At 44.9% G+C, this 21,439-nt stretch overlaps 1 protein-coding gene across 3 annotated transcripts in view; it reads right to left on the bottom strand.

Moving 5' to 3' along the window:
* Positions 1-21,439, bottom strand: part of FMN2 (formin 2) — a 631,532-nt gene that overhangs the window by 337,447 nt on the left and 272,646 nt on the right. For all 3 annotated transcript variants that reach the window (XR_012226894.1, XM_073560097.1, XM_073560098.1), the window contains exon 8: positions 15,060-15,121. Coding sequence is in view for 2 of the 3 variants with exons in the window: in XM_073560097.1 (XP_073416198.1) it covers positions 15,060-15,121 (62 nt within the window). In the remaining variant the exon portion in view is untranslated. The remainder of the gene's footprint in view (positions 1-15,059; positions 15,122-21,439) is intronic.

Here is a 21,439-nt window from a genome sequence, read left to right as displayed (position 1 = left end):
GGGAGAAGAGACTTGGTGAGGGTACGTAAAGAAGAACCCCAAGATCACTGTGGCTGAGCTCCACAGATGCAGTAATGAGATGGGAGAAATTTTAACAAAGTCAACTATCACTGCAGCCCTCCACCAGTCGAGCCTTTATGGCAGAGTGGCCCGACGGAAGCATCTCCTCAGTGCAAGACATATGAAAGCCCGCATAGAGTTTTCATGAAGTACTCCCAGACTATGAGAAATAAGATTCTCTGGTCTGATGACATGAAGATAATTCTAAGCAGTGTGGAGAAAACCAGGAACTGCTCATCACCTGCAAACAATCCCAACAGTGAAACATGGTGGTGGCAGCATCATGCTGTGGGGGTGTTTTTCAGCTGCAGGGACAGGATGACTTGTTGCAATTGAAAGAAACATAAATGCGGCTAAGTACAGAGATATCCTGGATGAAAACCTCTTCCATAGTGCTCTGGACCTCAGACTTGGCCAAACGTTCACCTTCTACAAGACAATAACCTTAAGCACACAGTTAAAATAGCAAAGGACTGGCTTTGGAACAAATCTGTGACCATTCTTGACTGGCCCAGCCAGAGCCCTGACCTAAACTCAATTGAGCATCTCTGGAGAGACCTGAAAATAACTGTCCAACAACGTTCGCCATCCAACCTCACGGAACTGGAGAGGATCTGCAAGGAAGAATGGCAGAGGATATCCAAATCCAGGTGTGAAAAACTAGTTGCATCATACCCTAGAAGACTCAAAAGGGTTCTTCTACTCAATATTGAGCAAAGGGTCTGAATACTATTGACCATGTGATATTTCAATTTTTCCTTTTTAATAAATTTGTAAAAATTTCTACATTTCTGTTTTTTTTTCATTTAAGATCGGGTGCAGAGAGTACATTAATGAGAAAAAAATGAGCTTGTTTGAATTTAATAAATGGCTGCAATAAAATAGAGAGTGAAAAATTTTAAGGGGTCAGAATACTTTCCGTACCCACTGTAAATGATCTGAAAGGTGATACAGGAAGTAGATATATATTTTTGATATTAAACATTTATATTAAAGAAAAAAAGAGGGAAAGAAAAGCATATAATGATATAATATTGTAAGTAAACATCGCAGATGTGTGCACACGACAATTTCTCTGTACGATGTCTCCATATTGTTTTCTTTGTACATCCACAGACGGTAATCTATTGATCTGATCTAACAAATAATCAAAATTAGAGATGAGCAAACCTTTCAAGGTTTGATTCGGATTCAGCGAACAGACCGATGTTTGCCGAACGGTTCGCTGAATATATCTGAACCTCATTGAATTCAATGGGAGGCAAAATCAAACACATAGACAACACCTTTAAGGGGGCAAAAAGCTGCCCAAAAAGCTTAAATTAGGGGCAGACACCATGAAAAGTGGCATAAATTGACCCACAGTAGAAATTTTATAATGGTGCAGCAGTCAGGTATGGGCCATGCCATGAGACAGGGTCTGATCCAGCATTTACAGCTTGGAATTGAAGTTTTAACGAAGACCTAGTGGTTAAGGGTGCGGCAAAAGCCTTCTTGGCTGGGAGATTGATACCTCATGCAACACTTCCAATTTGTTTTTTTATTATTCCAGCCACACTCAGATTGCACAAACATCAGTTTCATACAGTACTACTGGTAGAAAAATGTAAGAGAAGTAACACAGGTAGTTGACTGAAAGTGAGTGCTGGCCTGCCTGTCCGTGGAGCCCTAATTACACAGGCAACCCACCACATGGAGACCCAAATTGGAGTCTCCACATTTCAAAAAAATAATTACCACACACCACTAAAGTGGCATCAATTTCCATATAGCAGAAACAGAATAATAGGCCTCTGACACACCTTCAACTACAAGCAACCCACCAGATGGAGACCCATCTTTGAGTCTCCACATTTCAAAAAATAATTGTCACTCACCAATAAAGTGGCATCAATTGATCTTGGGTTCTCCTTGGACTAACCCCCTCACTTGCAACATAAGTATATGGTTAAATGGGAGTCTTTCCTGGCAGAATATATGGCAAAAGGCATCCAAATCCTCTACCTGCACCCTTTTTAAGGAAAACCAATATAACATTTTGATGTTTTCGTATCACACTCCGGAGCTCCTTCATAGACTGATCTACCATCTCCCATATATTTGCTGGTGTTGTTGCTGCTGGCTGGATTTGGGAAAAGGTGAAAACCTTAATACAAAAGGTTCTATAAGTGAAAGTTGAGCTATATACAGTACCTACTAAATGTTTCTCCTAGAGTGATGCGGAGGAACTTCACCAGAGAGATGTTACATCTGTTGACGGCAGCTAGATGTTTGATAGTCCTTCATTGAAGACAGACTACTCCCCACTCTTATCAGAAAGTTTTGATAGAATAGCCAACATCCTCAGGATGGAGCACATGACGGCCTTATTGAATGCGAGTCTGGACACATTTGAGACCGTCTGGGCTCCCTGGGACTATTTTAGGGACCAAAACAACAGTTAGGAGCATGTTAGTTTTTGAACAGGCTTCTTCTTCTCTTCCCTATGAGTATGTCTCTTCTTATTTAGTATTGTGGTTTTATAAGAATTGTAATATAAGTATGCGGATGGAGTCATCTTAACTTGGCATCATTTAGAACTGCTGTTGGACTTTCTGTCTTTTTCTGTTCTATTGCACAATATGTTTTGATGCCACTAGGGGAAAACGCCTTCCAAGAGTTCATTCTAATTGTACTCCATTCTTTCTGATCCTCCAATTTGTAAGCCAAATTGTGATTGTTTTGTCTCTTTTCTTATAGTAAAATTTTATAAAATTTAATAAAAATTACAGTTATTAAAAAAAAACAGTCCAGAAATTTGAGATATCGTTTTCCATTTCGGATCCTCCTCTGCTTCCAACTCTTCCTCTGGGTCCATCACCTCGTCACACAGACTATTCAAAGTGTGCTCCAGCATGAAGATGAATGGAATAGTAATGATGATGATGGCATCGTCAGCGCTAACTATTTTAGTAGCAATTTCAAAACTGTGCAGAAGGTCTTTCACCTGTGCCCACTCCACAAGGGTGATTTGCACCATGTCCAGACTGCGTTGACTCAGGCTATGCAAAAGGACATACTGCACCTGGGCTCGTCGTTGCTGCCACAGTGGCTTCAACATATGCAGAGTGGAATATCAGTGTTGAAACATCAATCGGTTATCCAGAGAGACGAAAAACCTCTGTAGCGATGCAAGTCGATGATCTGCGTGGTGCGAACGTTGAAAGTGAGCACACAACAACCATGCTTTCTGCAGCAGCGCATCCAGGCCGGGATAGTGGTGGAGAAATTTCTGTACCACCAGGTTGAGGACGTGAACCACACAAGCCACGTGTGTGACGTTGCCATGGAGTAGGGCAGCACCATATTTGCACCGTTATCTCACACAGCCTTCCCTGGCTCCAGGATTAGTGGAGGCAGCGATTGCTCTAACTTTGCCTGGATACCTGTCCACAACTCTTGAACTGTGTTTCTGCGATCTTCAAGGCATATTAATTTAAACACTGGCTGATTGCAGTGAGCCATGGCTGCGCAGTAGGAAGGTGGGAGAGATTCTATCTGCACTGTTGGAATGTGTGTCTGGTTAAGGGAGAGTTTGAGAGCACAGGTAGAGGCCCTAGAGGATGTGGAGGAGGCAGAAGTAGTGGAGGAACTGTTAGATACAGAGGTTTGTCCCGCAAGCCTTGGGGATTCCAAGACTTGTGGAGCACCAAAAGGACCACCTGACCCCACAGCCATCATACTCAGTGCCCAGTCAGCGAGATGTAACACCCATGCCCATGTTTGCTCACCCAGGGATCAGTGGTGAATTGCAACCTGACAGATATAGATTTTTTCAGGGAATGGGTGATGTTGTCATTGACATGGTGGTGTAGCAGCGCATGCACAGCTTTCTTAGAGTAGCAATGGTGACTGAGCAACTGATACAGGGAAACTGCAATGACTGTTATGAATGAGTCACCGTAGGAGGCAAAAACAGAAATACTAGCTAAGTCCAGAAAACCAGAGAAGTTGGCAGCTATCAGATTGCAGACCCCTGAACCTATCAACAACAACTAGCAGTAGCCGTGGGGGGTTCCTACGGTGCCCTAGACCCCTCGATCACAGCCGGAGAACTACATAGCCTACAGACAGAAAGGGAAATCTAAACTGCCCCAGAGCAGACCCAAAAGCAATAGGCAGCCCCCAACATATAATGACGGTGAAGCAAGATGAAAAAACACTCACACAGATAGAAAGATAGGCTGAGCAAATGATGGGGCCCAAGCTAACTAGATAGGACAGGATAGAAAAGCTGCTGTCTGTAATCCGCCAAAACCCTATCAAAACAAGAGCCAACAGCTGATAGGGAAAACAGCCCTGAAGACGCTAGGCTTCAAAAAAGACTATATCAGTACTCAGGTATTTTCTGAAGACAGAGCAAAAAGGAATTCAGATCACCCCAGCAGGGAATGGCAGAAATCAAGGAAAACAATGCAAAACAAAACCAAAACACAAATGCAAAAAGTAGAGCAGAAAACTTAGCTTTTGAGGAGCAGGAATCAGACTGGTCTCCTAGAATCCCTCAGAGAGATCACCAGCAAGGCAGAAGGGCGTTGGCTGCCTTATATCCAGTCAGTAATTCCCGTCACCCAGTCATCATCATCCTGCCCAGGTGCTTGGTAATCAGCCTCACTACCTTCCTTCACCAGAAGAGGGAGTTCATCAGACCTCAATGGTGAAGGGGAAAATGAACTCACAACAGTACCTCCCCCTTGAGGAGGGGTCACCGAACCTCATCCACGCCACCAGGGCGATCAGGGTGAGCCCTATGAAAGGCACGCACCAATCTTTTGGCATGAATATCAGAGGCAGAGACCCTGGAATTATCCTCCTGACCATAACCCTTCCACTTAACCAAATACTGGAGTCTCCGTCTAGCCAGACGGGAATCCAGTATCTTCTCTACCTCATATTCCATGTTACCTTCAACCAATACAGGGTCCAGAGGTGCCACCCCAGGAACAACTGGTTCAACAAACCTCTTCAACAAGGACTTATGAAACACATTATGGATTTTAAATGTAACAGGAAGAGCCAAACGAAAAGAGACCGGATTAATAATCTCCAAAATCTTGTAAAGTCCAATAAATCTAGGCTTAAACTTAGGAGAAGCCACCTTCAAAGCGATATTTTTTGATGATAACCAAACCATATCACCAACCTTAAACTGGGGACCAATGGTCCTATGTCGGTTGGAAAACCGCTGGGCCTTTTCCTGGGAGAGAGATAACTTATCCACCACTTGGTCCCAGATCTGGTGCATTCTCTCCACCACAGTGTCAACACCTGGGCAGGCAGAAGGCTCCACCTGCCCTGAAGAAAATCGAGGATGAAACCCAAAGTTGCAAAAAAAAGGTGACATCAAAGTGGCAGAACTAGCTCTATTATTTAAAGCAAATTCGGCAAAGGGCAAAAATGAAACCCAATCATCCTGATCAGCGGAAATAAAACATCTCAAATACGACTCCAAGGTCTGGTTTGTTCTCTCCGTCTGCCCATTGGTCTGAGGGTGAAAAGCAGAGGAGAAGAACAACTGAATTCCCAGCCTGGAACAGAAAGTCCTCCAAAATCTAGACACAAACTGAACTCCTCTGTCAAATACAATGCTCTCAGGAATCCCGTGCAAGCGAACCACCTGTTGCAAAAACAGGGGTACCAACTCAGAGGAAGATGGCAACTTAGGGAGTGGTACAAGATGAACCATCTTAGAGAACCTATCACAAATCACCCAAATAACAGTCATTCTCTGAGAGACAGGCATATCAGAGATGAAATCCATTGAAATATGGGTCCATGGCCTCCTGGGAACCGGCAAAGGCATCAACAACCCACTAGAGCGAGAACAAGGTTTAGACCGGGAGCAAATCCCACAGGACTGCACAAAATTCCTGACATCACGAGACAAGGCGGGCCACCAAAAAGACTGACTCACCAGATCTCTAGTACCAAAAATACCTGGATGACCAGCCAATGCAGAGCAATGAACTTCAGACATCACTCTCTTCTTCCACTGGTCAGGAACATACAACTTTCCACTGGGACAACGCTCAGGTTTGTCCTCCTGGAACTCTTCCAGAGCACGTCTCAAATCGGGCAAGATGGCAGAAAGAACTACCCCTTCGCCTAAGATGGTAGCAGGCTTGGTCACCACAGGAGAATCAGCAAAGAAGCTCCTAGAGAGAGCGTCAGCCTTGACATTCTTAGTGCCAGGAAGAAAAGAGACCACAAAATCAAAACGTGTAAAAAACAAGGCCCACCTAGCCTGTCTAGGGTTCAAGCGTTTGGCCGACTCCAGGTAAATCAAATTCTTGTGGTCAGTGAGGACCACGACTTGATGTTTAGCTCCCTCCAACCAATGTCTCCACTCCTCAAATGCCCATTTCATGGCTAACAGTTCCCGATTCCCCACATCATAGTTACGTTCAGATGGAGAGAACTTTCGGGAAAAGAAAGCACAGGGATTCATTTTAGATGTTACAGGATCCTTTTGGGACAAAACAGCTCCTGCACCAATCTCAGAAGCGTCCTCCACTACCTGGAACGAGAGTGAGACATCAGGTTGCCGCAAAACCGGGGCAGAAGTGAATCTTCGCTTCAGCTCCTGAAAGGAAGAAACAGCCTCCGGAGACCAATTCAACACATCAGCACCCTTCTTAGTCAGATCAGTCAATGGCTTGGCAATACTAGAAAATTTTGCTATAAATTTCCGATAAAAATTAGCAAAACTCAAAAACTTCTGGAGGGCCTTCAAAGAAGTGGGCTGAACCTAATCATAAATGGCCTGTACCTTGGCCGGGTCCATTTCAATAGTTGACGGAGACAAAATAAATATCAAAAAAGAAATCCTCTGTGCCCCAAAAAGGCATTTCGATCCTTTGACATACAGGGAATTCTCCCTCAAGATCCGGAACACAGTCCGAACGTGTTCCACATGAGAATCCCAATCCTTGGAGAAGATCAAAATATCATCCAGATAGATAATCAAAAATTTATCCACAAAGTCTCGGAAAATATCATTCATGAAGCACTGGAAGACAGAAGGGGCATTAGTGAGCCCAAAAGGCATCACCAGGTACTCAAAATGACCCTCCGGAGTATTAAACGCCATCTACCATTCATCCCCATGCTTAATGCGGATAAGATTATACGCCCCCCTGAGGTCAAGCTTGGTAAACCAGCAAGCACCTTTAACTCTGGAGAATAGATCCGAAATCAGGGGTAACGGATACTGATATTTAATAGTAATTTTGTTGAGGGCACGATAATCAATACAAGGCCTTAATGAACCATCCTTTTTGGCCACGAAAAAAAATCCCAGCACCTAAGGGTGAAGAGGATGGTCTAATATGACCCTTCTCCAATGCCTCCTTAATATAGGATCGCATAGCCTCGTGCTCGGGTACAGATAAATTGAAGAGCCGACCCTTGGGAAATTTACACCCCGGGCTCAGTTCAATTGCACAGTCATAACTCCTATGAGGAGGCAAAGACGCAGACTCATTCTCACTAAATACATCATAAAAATCCGCCAAATAGTCAGGAACATCATGCGACTGAGGAGAGGTGGAAAAAAACGGAGCCTCACTAAGGGCACACCGACAACCCCAACTCACCACAGACACAGATTTCCAATCCAAAACTGGATTATGAATTTTCAACCAGGGAAACCCCAGAACAATGGTATCATGCAAATTATGCAACACCAAAAATCTGCAATTTTCTTGATGGTCTGGGGCGACCTGCATTACCACCTGGGTCCAAAACTGAGGTTTATTTTTCTCCAAAGGAGTAGCATCAATCCCCCTCAAAGAAATAGGCGTCCGCAGAGGTGTCATAGGAAATCCACAACGTTTAGCAAAATCCAAGTCCATTAGGTTCAGGTCTGCTCCCGAATCCACAAAAGCCTTGGCGGAAAATGTGGACAGGGAGCAGATCAGAGTAATTGCCAGAAGAAACTTAGGTTGAACGCCACCCACAGAAAACGTGTGTGCAAAACGTTTCTCTTGTTTAGGACAGACAGAAATAATATGCGAGGCATCTCCACAAAAATACACAGCTTATTACGCCTTCTGAACTCCTGACGTTGCTCCCTGGACAAAACTCTATCACATTGCATAGGTTCACACATTTGTTCAACAGGTGGCAGCACCTCTCATGCAGTCCTGCGTTCACGTAAACGCCGGTCAACCTGAATGGCTAATGACATAGAATCGTCGAGACCAGAGGGAACAGGAAATCCCACCATAGTATCTTTTACGGCTTCTGACAAACCCTTCCGAAAGAGAGCTGCCAAGGCAATATCATTCCAGGTAGTAAGGACTGCCCACTTTCGGAATTTTTGACAGTACAATTCTGCAGAATCTCGACCCTTGCTCAATGCCAACAGGGTCTTTTCAGCCTGATCAATAGCATTAGGTTCGTCATACAACAACCCCAAGGCTTGAAAAAATGCATTCACATTAGTCAGAATAGGATCATCTGGTTTCAAAGAAAACGCCCAATCCTGGGGATCGCCACGCAGCAAAGAGATGACAATTTTAACCTGCTGCGCGGAGCTCCCTGACGAGTTAGGCTTCAAGGCAAAAAATAATTTACAATTATTTTTGAACTCCAAAAATTTAGACCGATCCCCAAAAAACACATCAGGAGTAGGGATCTTTGGTTCAGCAGCATGTGAATGAGCAAGGTAGGCGGAAATTCCCCACACTTCCGCAGCGAGCTGCTCCACACAATCAGACAATTGCTTTATCTCCATTGAGAGAAAAAAAAATTCCCCCTACGGCCTCAGAGATATAGAGGAAAAAATATACACACTTTTTTTTTTTTTACAATTCTTTCCTGCTATTGAGTACCCTAGGATCTGCGGTAAGGCTGGTGATTCTGTTATGAATGAGTCACCGTAGGAGGCAAAAACAGAAATACTAGCTAAGTCCAGAAAACCAGAGAAGTTGGCAGCTATCGGATTGCAGACCCCTGAACCTATCAACAACTAGCAGTAGCCGTGGGGGGTTCCTACGGTGCCCTAGACCCCTCGATCACAGCCGGAGAACTACATAGCCTAAAGACAGAAAGGGAAATCTAAACTGCCCCAGAGCAGACCCCAAAGCAATAGGCAGCCCCCAACATATAATGACGGTGAAGCAAGATGAAAAAACACTCACACAGATAGAAAGATAGGCTGAGCAAATGATGGAGCCCAAGCTAACTAGATAGGGCAGGATAGAAAAGCTGCTGTCTGTAATCTGCCAAAACCCTATCAAACCAAACCCAAAACACAAATGCAAAAAGTAGAGCAGAAAACTTAGCTTTTGAGGAGCAGGAATCAGACTGGTCTCCTAGAATCCCTCAGAGAGATCACCAGCAAGGCAGAAGGGCGTCGGCTGCCTTATATCCAGTCAGTAATTCCCGTCACCCAGTCATCATCATCCTGCCCAGGTGCTTGGTAATCAGCCTCACTACCTTCCTTCACCAGAAGAGGGAGTTCATCAGACCTCAATGGTGAAGGGGAAAATGAACTCACAACAAATGACCATCAACTTTCTGAAACCATCTGTATCTACCAGGCAGAAAGGCAGCATTTCCATGGCCAACAGATTGGAGATGGTGTAGTTCAAGCTCTTAGCTTTGCCATGTGTAGGAGAAAACATTATTTCACGTGACCATAACTGCAGGACTGAGGGCTGGCTGCTATGCTAAGCGGAGTACAGAGAACAAGACAAACTACTGGATTGTGAGTATGGTGCAGGTGGAGATGTTATGGTGGATTGAGAAAGATGTGTTGGACTTGGTGACACAAAAGCAACAGTCATGTCTACTTCCGTTACAGCTGATGGGCTCTCAATCACCCCGACTCTAGTAGGTAAACAATTATAGTTTCTGCGACTGGAAACCTGTGTGAGAAGACTTGGCACAGTAATGGAGGAGGAAGAAGCAGCAGATGTGGTTCATGGGACGGCCAGTAGTTGTCGAAGCCTGCTAGTCCTCATTTTAGCACAGTGAGATTCCCACATTAAGGCATATTGATCGCGCATGTGCCAAATCATGCATGTAGTTGTCAAATTTTTGCCTCTACTGAGTTTTTTATGCAAATTTGACATATAACACGTGTTGGGTCATCCTTTTCACTCTCAAAAAATGCCCAGGCTAGGCAACCCTTGCGCCCTTGCTAACTGCACACATGCGACCGCTGCTGGCCACAGCCAGAGTTGGGGCTGAGGATGCAGTTCTTGTTGTGGATGCATCACTTCGTGTCTGTGTTCGGAAGCTGCAAGGTGACCTCCTCATCTTCCTCCACCTCATCTGCTGAGCTACTCAACTGCATATCTCTGGGTTCACACCAAGTGTAATTTACATCGTTATAGTCTTTGTTCTCACACTCCTCACCCCGAGAGTCACCCTCCTCCTCTTCCTGCCTTGACAGCACACTACAGTCCGCATGCGCCTCTGATGTCTGAGTCTCATCAGGATCATTGTCATTCACTATAGCACATGCTATTTCTGAGCCTCATCTACAAGGTGTTCCACTGTGTGGCTGCCAAAAAAAGGGAGTCGAGTAGCTCGGCCAGTAACAGATGTTGCCAGTGGTCTTTGGATAGGACGAGATAGTGTTTGTTCAGTTGAGCTTTCATTTACATTAACACCTAACTCATGTACACGTCGAACAGCAAGCCTATTTCCTCTTCCCCCACGACCTCGCTTTCTCCCACTCTTGTTACTTGTTGTTTCACAATTTTAGTCCCACAGCTGTCAGTCACCTGTCACTAAATGAACAATCACTATTTATTTTCTTAGATAGTGTGCCTGAAAAGCACTGTTATACCTAATGATTTTTAGGTGAAAATGTGGCCTGATTTGTCTCTGAAACACAGTTTTATCACAAAAATTTGGAGTAGCTAATTGGGCATCGTGAAAGCACCACAATATTAGGCCTAAAGATTTTTACGTGTGGAAATCTGGCCTTCTGATTTGCCACTCAAACACAGTTTTATCACAAACGATTTGGAGTAGCTAATTGGGCCTTGAGGCTGCACCCCAATATTAGGTCTAACAATTTTTACATGAAAATCTGGCCTTCTGATTTGCCACTGAAACACAGTTTTATCACAAACGATTTGGAGTAGATAATGGGACTTCCGGACATTTCCATACAATTTTTGCACAATCTACTTCAATGCTGAAAGATCGATTTCACACAAGATAGAATCCTATCTATTTAACTGACATGTTCACTTTCAGCACCAGCACTAGCGCAGGAATGACCTCTCTGCATTGTGACTCTGAGACAATGGTACAAGCAAAACAAGATTTCCGCTTTTTACATGACCAGAGCTATGTGATTTCAGCAACCAATCACAGAAGACCTTGCCATGATGCTGTGTCGTTTCTGCGCCCTGATTGGTTGCTGGAATAATGTTGAGGGGAAAAAAAGTCTGCCACTCCTGTAATCTCTTCACACGATCCTCTAACCTCTCCACACCCCCTCCGCTTATCAAACACCTCCCCCTGCCTCATCATACAGCACCACTCTCCTAGCTAAAGTAATAACAAAAGCATTAGTGGAAACACGACGATTTACCAAAATGTGATCGAATTTAGCCAACTTTTAAGTAAAAATGCTCGTGAAAGTGAACACAAATCTGAATGTGCAGAATTTGAGATTGGCGATTGTTTTCTGAACATGTTCGTTCATCTCTATTCAAGATCTTGTAATTAATTGTTGCGTGGATCATTATAATTGTGTATACAATTTTTATATGATGTAAGGAAAGAATAATTATAGCAACTTTTCAAAAGCACTTGAATTGGTCTGTGACTTTTTAAGGTTGTATTTCAGATATCTGTTTACCTGTTACATTAGTTGTGTTTGGCAGATGGATTCCTAAGCATAACAATGTCAGATCAATTTTATGGCAGATAAGACAGATTTCAATCTTATCAATGGCCATTTACACACCCTAATTTTGGTTTGAAGTAATTGGGGAGGTATAAGTACCTGTAAATGCGATCTCTAAAGCCCCTGTTACACACTGCGATATCGCTAGCAATATCGCTGTAAAGTCACCGATTTTGTGACGTAGCAGCGATATTGCTAGCGATATCGCTGCATGTGATACTTACCTCCGACCGGCTCCCCCGCTGCTCATCGTTGGTTGCGTGAGAACTCCCTGGACCATTCCTCGCCGGCCACTTCCTGCTGCGCTTCCTGTGGCGCCGACGAGTGAGGAGTGGAGGCGGGCGGGAGGACGTCAGGATCGCCGCGTCTGACAGGTAAGTAGCGACCCCCGACCCCTGCTATGTCGCTAGTGAGATCTGCCTGTGTGGCAGCTCACTAGCGACCACTTAGCGATGCACCAGCGATCCATATCGTTGTCGGGATCGCTGGTGCATCGCTAAGTGTAACGGTACCCTTAGAATTAGCTGTTCACTAGTGCCTTAAAAGAACCTGTAGCATGAAAAAACACTATTAGCTTGTAGATATACCTGGGACCAACACTTAGACCTCTGATGCCGGGAGGAAATGAACTTTATTCCTGCCAGCAGGGTCCTGGTTTCAGTCACAGTGGTGATGCAAGGGCAGGTTCAATCACCACTCTGAGTATAGAGAGCAGTGGCTGTAACCACGCCCCAGGCACTAACTGACAGCTAGCCCTAATGCTGAGCTGCTGTTAATCAGTGTGAGGAGGGCACAGCTACAGCCGTTGATCTCTATACATAGAATGGCAATTGAACCCATGCCGGAGCAACACCGTAACTGAAATCCGAACCCTGCCGGGAGTAAAAAGGTTCATTTTCTCCCAGCAGCGGGTCATAATTATTCTGGCGCGGGCGGGGTTACAACACTATTAACCTGCAGATTAACCCCATATCTGCAGGTTAATAGCTTTTTTTTCACATGACAGGTTCCTTTTGAGTAACTTCACCGAGTTTAAACAATTTTAGGTCCTGGAAGTGAACAGTCTATTCCTATTCACACAGACTGTACATTGCAAAACCCTCTTTTTAATAGTAACTTGAAGAAAGTACATCAAATATAGATGTTTATGTATCAAATCCCCTTGGCATGGCACAAAAGTAGTAATACAGGCAAAGTACAGTGATATTGGAGCACGTAGCCACTTAAGACTATTCAAAATAGTTGAATAAACCACAGAAGGGACTAGGAAAGTGGACACATAACACCAGTGATAGGAAAATAAAACGAGTTAAAATCAGAGACTATGCAATAAAGGAATTGGCAACATCAAACCTTGTTTTGAATAGTACATTTTTGCATGTCTTAGTGTGCTGTTGTATAGTCTTTTTTTCAAAAGCAAATCTAAATTCAAAGTAACTATTTCAGTAAGGAGTTCAGAACTGATGTTAGTCAGTGCATACAGCAAATAATAATAATGATGTGCCATTTATTTCACTTAGGTCTTGCTGTGGGGCTACCTGTTAGCTAATCTGTATTAGGATAGATGTGTGGTCTGTGGCTACAGCCTATGTACAGGCATTTGTTCAGTATGCAGCACATTGGAATTTCAATGACCAATCCTTTTGTTCTACCTAACACAAAGTGAACACAAAGGAAAAAAAGAGCCAAATGTGGATTATCCATGCTGCTGGTAGGCAATGAAAATCCAAATGTAAGTATAAGAAAGGATTTTTTACTTCAGATTTTTTAGTCAATAATAAATAAAAACTGAAATAAAAAATTATTTATTATACTTTACATTTGGATCTTCATTGTCTACCAGCAGCGTGGATAAGCCACATTTGTCTTCTTTTTAATTCTTTCCTGGTCAGAAGACCCGTGGATCTGCAGCATCTGTTTTTATTGGTATTCATGGTTGTGTGTCACACAACCTTATCAGGTTAGCATATCTTTCATTTGCATATTTGTTATTCTCAGATAAGACCCAATTTGTGCTTTTTTTGCTCCTAGTTTCTATAGAGAACACAAAAGCGCTCGAACAAACGTGTGTGTGCTTGGGTAAGTTGGATAGATAAGAGTCAGCTAAGCCCTAATTCAGCTAACAGCTATCTAATATGTGAGGGCCTTTAAATATCTAGTGAGACAAAGTTAAATATCAGACTGTCAAATTACTATAACTCACTGTGTCCTAAAGATGCTGTGAGTGACAGTTCAGTCACCCTATAGGGTCTAGGGCATGCTGGGCTGTCAGTATTGTGAGTGACAGCCCAGTTGTCCAATCTGATGAAGAGGCATGCTGGGCTGTCAGTATTATGAAGGACAGTCCAGCTGTCCAATCTGGCTAGGCCTATGGGGTTTGTTTCAGGTGTCACTCGCTCAGGGGGATTACCTGGCTATTTAGCTGGCTGGCAATTGTCAGACCATTGCAAGTTGTAGCCTTCCTCAGTCGTGTTTGCTCTGTTTTCTGATCTTTGTTGCCAGACCTTGGTTTTGCCTTTTGACTACTCATTTGTATGAGTATACCCTTTTGCCATTGACGCACACTGACCTTAGTTTCCTGCCTCTGACTATCCGTTTGTTTCTTCCCTTTGTCTTTGACGTATCCTCCTGGCTTTTGACCTCTGACTCCTTGACTTCCCCATCTCAAGGCTTGTCCGTGAGAGGTCCCTCACAGGCACACAACTTTGATCTCCCCCTATCTTACTAGTTTTCTTTATTTGCTTTTTTCTAATTGCCTTGTTCTATAAGCATCATATATGTCAGATTTTACACAATCACCTACCTATGTCCTGCTAGTACTGAAGCATTTAACTGGACTTCATTACATATAACTATTCCGTAAATTTATTTTTCCTATCACTTGTATGAATGACATTTGTATTTGAATGGAAATGGTTTATATTATTTGCTAGTATTGTTTTAACTGTTGTCAATTGTTTATTGTCTTTCTATTTGAAAATTATTAAAAAACTAAATATTCAGCAACTGTTATACATATGCTGAGGCAAATATAGCTTCCCTGGAGTGTTGTTTCTATTCAAATGGGTTTGCAGACTATACTTACATTTTCATATAAAGCTTGAAGAGTTTCTAAATCAACCACCGAATAGTCCATTTTCAAAACAGCTAAATAAATAAAAATAAAATATTAAATGTAATTGTTTTTGCATTGCAAAGGTTTTTAAACAGTTATTAAACATTGGTTAAAAGCAAATATTTAGTTGTAATAATACATTTAAAAACCTATTATATATCGCAATTTAAAACATAAATGCAGAAATGCACTTTAAAAAAAATCTTTCTAATATATCATCTAATATATAAAGCTCAATGTGGGTGTGTATGTATGTATGTATGTCCGGGATTGGCATCCGCACCGTCACAGCTACAGCCACAAAACTTGGCACAGTCACACGTCTGGACCCCGAGAGCGTCATAGGCTATGTTGTGAGGCGAAATTTTAACCCCGCGTGTTCCAATTCACCAAACAATTTTGCTCTACATAATGGGGAAAAAGTGAAAGGAAACGTGTTGGAGGCAAATTGACAGCTGCCAGATGTGAACAAGTGGGACTTAAAGAATGAGAGCGATGGCGCCAAAGAGTATATACCGTACAGTTGCTAAGGTCGGGCCCTGACATGGGATACTCACCACACTCGGGGATATGAACACACACACAAAATGCGCCACACACTACCACGTGCTTCAAAACATATACCACCCTCCGCACACATTTCACCACACATACACCAACCTCGCCACATAAAAGTCGAAACACAAAAGTCGCCACTCAAAACTCGCCACGCTGTCCCAGAGATGTTTAAAAGATGAAAAATTAGCTGTGATTGGTTGCTATCAGCAACAGTTTTCTTTGTAGACAGTTGTGGTAACTGAGGCCTATTATTCTTATCATTTATATGATGCTATCGTCCTTCTGTAAAGCTGGAAATAACAATTTATTACCGTGCCAACACAGACCACCCTCTGACACAGACTGCAGGGGGAGCCCAGTATCACACAGGATAGGATTAGATACACGGCTCAGCAGGCAGTATCACACAGGATAGGATTAGATACACAGCTCAGCAGGCAGTATCACACAGGATAGGATTAGATACACGGCTCAGCAGTCAGTATCACACAGGATAGGATTAGATACACAGCTCAGCAGTATCACACAGGATAGGAATAGATACACAGCTCAGCAGGCAGTATCACACAGGATAGGATTAGATACACGGCTCAGAAGTGAGTATCCCACAGGATAGGATAAGATGCACGGTTTTTATGTGCAATATAATCATTATAATTTGTTATAACTAACCACAGTTGGTTACTATGCCAAGGCAAAGCCAGGCTCTTCAGCTAGTATTAAATAAATCCACTTCTTTCTCCTCCTTGCCAGTGAACACAGACTTTCCCATTACTGAGATAGGAGATGGCAGTTGCTGCTCATAAAGTTCTATAAGGAACCTGTCACGTTTCCGCCAGACTTAGGGCCTGCTGTTCCGGTCGCGGCCTCTAGGAGGCGCCGGACCGCCACTTTATCGTCAGACTCAGGGATGGCTGTTCCTGCCTCGGCCACTGGACAGGGCCGTGGTTCTGTCACATCAGGCTCAGAGCCTACTGTCCCGGCTTTAGCCTCTAGGAGGCGCCGGTCTGTCACGTCGCCGTTAAATTCTGGGTCTGCTGCTCCTGTCGCGGTCACTAGGAGGCGCCATGGCTCGCCCGGGAGTTATGGTGCTGACAGAGTAAGGGCACCTGCGCAGGCATCTGGTGGACGCAGGCTCCACCCCTCTGTCAGTCATCAAGAGGTTACTGCATCTCCATCTGGCCTGGTCCTGGGGGCGGTACTGATGACATCATCAGTCCAGGAACCTATGAGGGGTGACCTGATCCCTGAAATACCTTGGGACTGGTCTTGCAAGCCGCCGGATATATTCTTGGTTCCCCTGTGTGTTACTGTGTGAATTGCTTTCTGACTGACTGACTTTGGCCTGGACTTCTGACTCTCCTTCTGCCTAACGATTCTGTACCTCTGCGACTCTCCTGGTTTATGACTTTCGGCCTGAATCTGACTCTGCTTCTGCCTAACGATTCTGTACCTCTGCTACTCTCCTGGTTTATGACTCTCGGCCTGAATCTGACTCTGCTTCTGTCTACCGTTTTTGTACCATTGCTGCCCGACTGGTTTAGACTCGCATATCTCCACGTTTGTGTCCTGTATTGGAACACCTTTCTGGCGACCGTCCTGCTCTGGTCACTGCTCCTATTCAGACAGCGCCTCCTGGGCTCTGCTATAAATCCAGATCCCTGTATAGGGGTAAAGGGTATCAGTGTTTCTCGGGGTGTTGCCTGGCTGCAGCCCAGACCCGCAGGCGGACGTCACATTATATCCGGCCATATAAAAAAAAACTGCTTCTTGTGTATATATCCAGCATATACAAAAGCAGTCTCCCTGAACTTTTTTTTTTCTCTCCCTTCTTCTGACTGAGCTGATTTCTGGCCTAAACACCTGTTTCAGTGCACAGCCTGAAGGAGCACTTTCATCTTCCTGCACCAGTATGCTGCAGTCTGGAGCCTTCAGAGAGAGAGCTGAGCGTCAGAGATCCATACTACTGAGACATCGGCCTCTGGGCAACTCTGGCTATGGTTGCCAGGGGCACAGGTATTGCCCGCAGATGCGGCTAAAGTTTTATTGCCTATTGCCCTTTCTTTTGGTCAGAAATCTCAGTGTGTGAACGCATATGTGGATTGTGGATCTGAAGGGAATTTTATGGATTCTTTGGTTGCTAAAAGTCTCGGTGTACCCCTATTAAGACTTAATGCCCCTATAAAAACTACGGCTATTAATGGCACATCTATTGTCCAGGAGGGGGTTAAATTTGTTACTGACAAAATCACTATGTCGGTGGGAGCATTGCATACCGAGGTTATGTCATTTTTTGTGATGGATAATTTGTCTGCTGCAGTCATTTTGGGGATGCCATGGCTACGCCAGCATAATCCAGTCATCGACTGGCACCTAGGCGATGTTATACGCTGGAGTTCACACTGTCAGGAAAACTGCATGTCGCTAACAGTAAACCAAGTTAAAGTTAAACCCCTCCACATACCGTTTGCCTTCAGAGATTTTGAGGATGTCTTTTCTATTGCAAAATCTGAAAAGCTACCCCCTCACAGAAAGTATGATTGCCCTATAGATCTGATTCCAGATGCCCGTTTCCCAAAAGGGAGAATATTTAATCTCTCAGGTCCAGAGCGTCAGGCTATGAACGAGTACATAGCTGATAGCTTAAAAAAGGGGTTTATTAGACCGTCCATTTCACCAGTTGGAGCTGGCTTCTTCTTTGTAGAAAAGAAAGATGGTGGTCTCAGACCCTGCATTGACTACCGGGAATTGAATGCAATCACTATAAAGAACCAGTACCCGCTTCCACTCATCCCTGATCTTTTTAATCAGCTAATGGGAGCCCGTTGGTTTACTAAACTGGACCTCCGGGGGGCATACAATCTAGTCCGCATAAGAGACGGGGATGAGTGGAAAACAGCCTTTAATACCCCTCTTGGCCACTTTGAGTACCTGGTAATGCCCTTCGGACTCAGTAACGCACCTGCCGTGTTCCAGCACTTTGTAAATGACATTTTCAGGGACATTTGTGGGGTGTATGTCGTCGTGTATTTAGATGACATTTTGATTTATTCTGCTGACCCTGTGACACATGCTCAGCACGTTCGCTCTGTACTGCAGAGACTGCGAGAACACTCCCTGTTTGCTAAACTGGAGAAATGTGTTTTTTTTGCGGAGGAGGTACAATTTTTAGGATATGTGGTTTCAAGCACAGGCTTCCGTATGGATCCTGCCAAGATCCAACCTATTAAAACTTGGGTGCAACCCAAGTTGCTAAAAGCGCTGCAGCGATTTTTAGGGTTTGCAAATTATTACCGAAAATTCATCAGGGGTTTCTCCGAAATTGCTAAACCACTCACGGATTTGACCCGAAAAGGGGCAGACGTGACCAATTGGAACCCTGAGGCAATTCAGGCTTTTGCTACATTAAAAGAGTGCTTTGTAGCCAACCCAGTTTTGGTTCAGCCTGATCTGGACCGCCCGTTTATTGTAGAGGTGGACGCCTCTGAGGTCGGAGTTGGAGCAGTGCTGTCGCAAGGCACTGCATCACTCACTCAGCTTCGCCCATGTGCCTTTTTCTCCCGCAAATTCTCTGCCACTGAGAAGAATTACGATATAGGTAATCGGGAGTTATTGGCGATCAAATGGGCCTTCGAGGAATGGCGCCACTTCCTCGAAGGCGCCAAACATAAGATCACTGTGATTACAGATCACAAGAATCTGACTTACCTGGAGTCAGCTAAAAGATTAAATCCTAGACAAGCGAGGTGGGCCTTGTTCTTCTCTAGGTTTGATTTCTTAATAACCTTTCGTCCTGGTACCAAAAATGTGAGGGCTGATGCTCTCTCTCGAAGTTTCTGCCCCTCACAGGCTGAGGACTCGGAGCCAGTTCCAATACTGGCCAATGGTATTGTTGTGTCGGCGGTGTCTCTGGACCTTCTGGAGGAGATCCGTAGGTCCCCAGAACCAGCCCCTGACTCGACGCCCCCCCAGAAATTGTTTGTTCCAGCGCCGTTTCGCCTACAAGTTCTGAAGGAGTCGCACGACTCCGTCCTGGCAGGCCATCCTGGGGTCAATAATACCGCCAGGCTTGTGACTAGGAGTTTTTGGTGGCCAACGGTAGTTAAGGACTGCAAGGATTATGTACTAGCTTGTGAAATCTGTGCTCGCGCCAAGTCCCCTCACAATCGGCCTGCCGGCTGGCTCCAGTCCTTGCCCGCTCCAGAGAGTCCATGGACCCACATCTCCATGGACTTCATTACTGACCTACCACCCTCAGAGGGGAAGACATGTATCTGGGTGGTGGTGGACAGGTTCAGTAAGCAATGTCATTTCGTTCCCCTCTCTGGATTACCTAATTCAGAAACTCTGAGTAAGTTGTTTATTGTTCATGTAATAAGGCTGCATGGCGCTCCAGAGAATATCGTGTCCGACCGAGGTACCCAGTTTGTTTCCAAATTCTGGAGAGCATTCTGCAAACGTATTGGTATTGAATTATCCTTCTCCTCCGCTTACCACCCTGAGACCAATGGTCAAACGGAGCGTACCAACCAGGCTCTAGAGCAATATCTTCGCTGCTATGTCTCGGAACATCAGTCTAATTGGGCGGAACATCTCCCATTAGCTGAGTTCGCTCTAAATAACCAGTACCAGGAATCTATCAAAACCACCCCGTTCTTCTGCAATCATGGTTTGCACCCACGTTTTGGTTCATTTTCGGCCAAGATGTCGGAGCTTCCGGGAGTAGAGAATTCCATACGTCACTTAAGGACAATCTGGTCGGAGGTGAACACAAACTTGAAAGGGTCCCAGGTCAGGCAGGCTTCGGCCGCAAATAAACAGAGGTCCACGGGGCCGCACCTAGGAGTTGGGGACAAAGTTTGGCTGTCTACCAGAAACATTAAGCTTAAGGTGCCATCTGCCAAACTGGGGCCCAGGTTTATTGGTCCCTACGAGATATTCGAAGTAATTAACCCGGTAGCCTTTCGTTTAAGGCTCCCTCAGTCTTTTAAAATTCCTAATGTTTTCCACAAATCCCTTCTCAAGGTGTACCGCTCCCCAATTCATCCCGTCCAGTCCCCTCCTCCTCCAGTTTTGGTCAAGGGTGCCTTGGAGTACGAAGTCCAGGGCATCCTTGATTCCCGTTTAGTGAGAAAGTCTGTGCAATATTTAGTTCATTGGAAAGGCTATGGCCCAGAGGAGAGGTCCTGGGTCCCCGCTAGTGACATTCATGCCAAGGGGTTGATTAGAAGGTTTCACCTCCTTCACCCTGATAAACCGGGCTTTGAGGGTCCGGAGGCCCCTCTTGGAGGGGGGGTACTGTCACGTTTCCACCAGACTTGGGGCCTGCTGTTCCAGTCGCGGCCTCTAGGAGGCGCCGGACCGCCACTTTATCGTCAGACTCAGGGACGGCTGTTCCTGCCTCGGTCACTGGACAGGGCCGTGGTTCTGTCACGTCAGGCTCAGAGCCTACTGTCCCGGCTTTAGCCTCTAGGAGGCGCCGGTCTGTCACGTCGCCGTTAAATTCTGGGTCTGCTGCTCCTGTCGCGGTCACTAGGAGGCGCCATGGCTCGCCCGGGAGTTATGGTGCTGACAGAGTAAGGGCACCTGCGCAGGCATCTGGTGGACGCAGGCTCCACCCCTCTGTCAGTCATCAAGAGGTTACTGCATCTCCATCTGGCCTGGTCCTGGGGGCGGTACTGATGACATCATCAGTCCAGGAACCTATGAGGGGTGACCTGATCCCTGAAATACCTTGGGACTGGTCTTGCAAGCCGCCGGATATATTCTTGGTTCCCCTGTGTGTTACTGTG

Source organism: Dendrobates tinctorius, unplaced genomic scaffold (genome assembly GCF_039654945.1).
Source record: "Dendrobates tinctorius isolate UK_male_01 unplaced genomic scaffold, ASM3965494v1 ptg000293l, whole genome shotgun sequence".
Classification (NCBI taxonomy): domain Eukaryota; kingdom Metazoa; phylum Chordata; class Amphibia; order Anura; family Dendrobatidae; genus Dendrobates; species Dendrobates tinctorius.
This window is presented reverse-complemented; position numbering and strand designations above follow the sequence as displayed.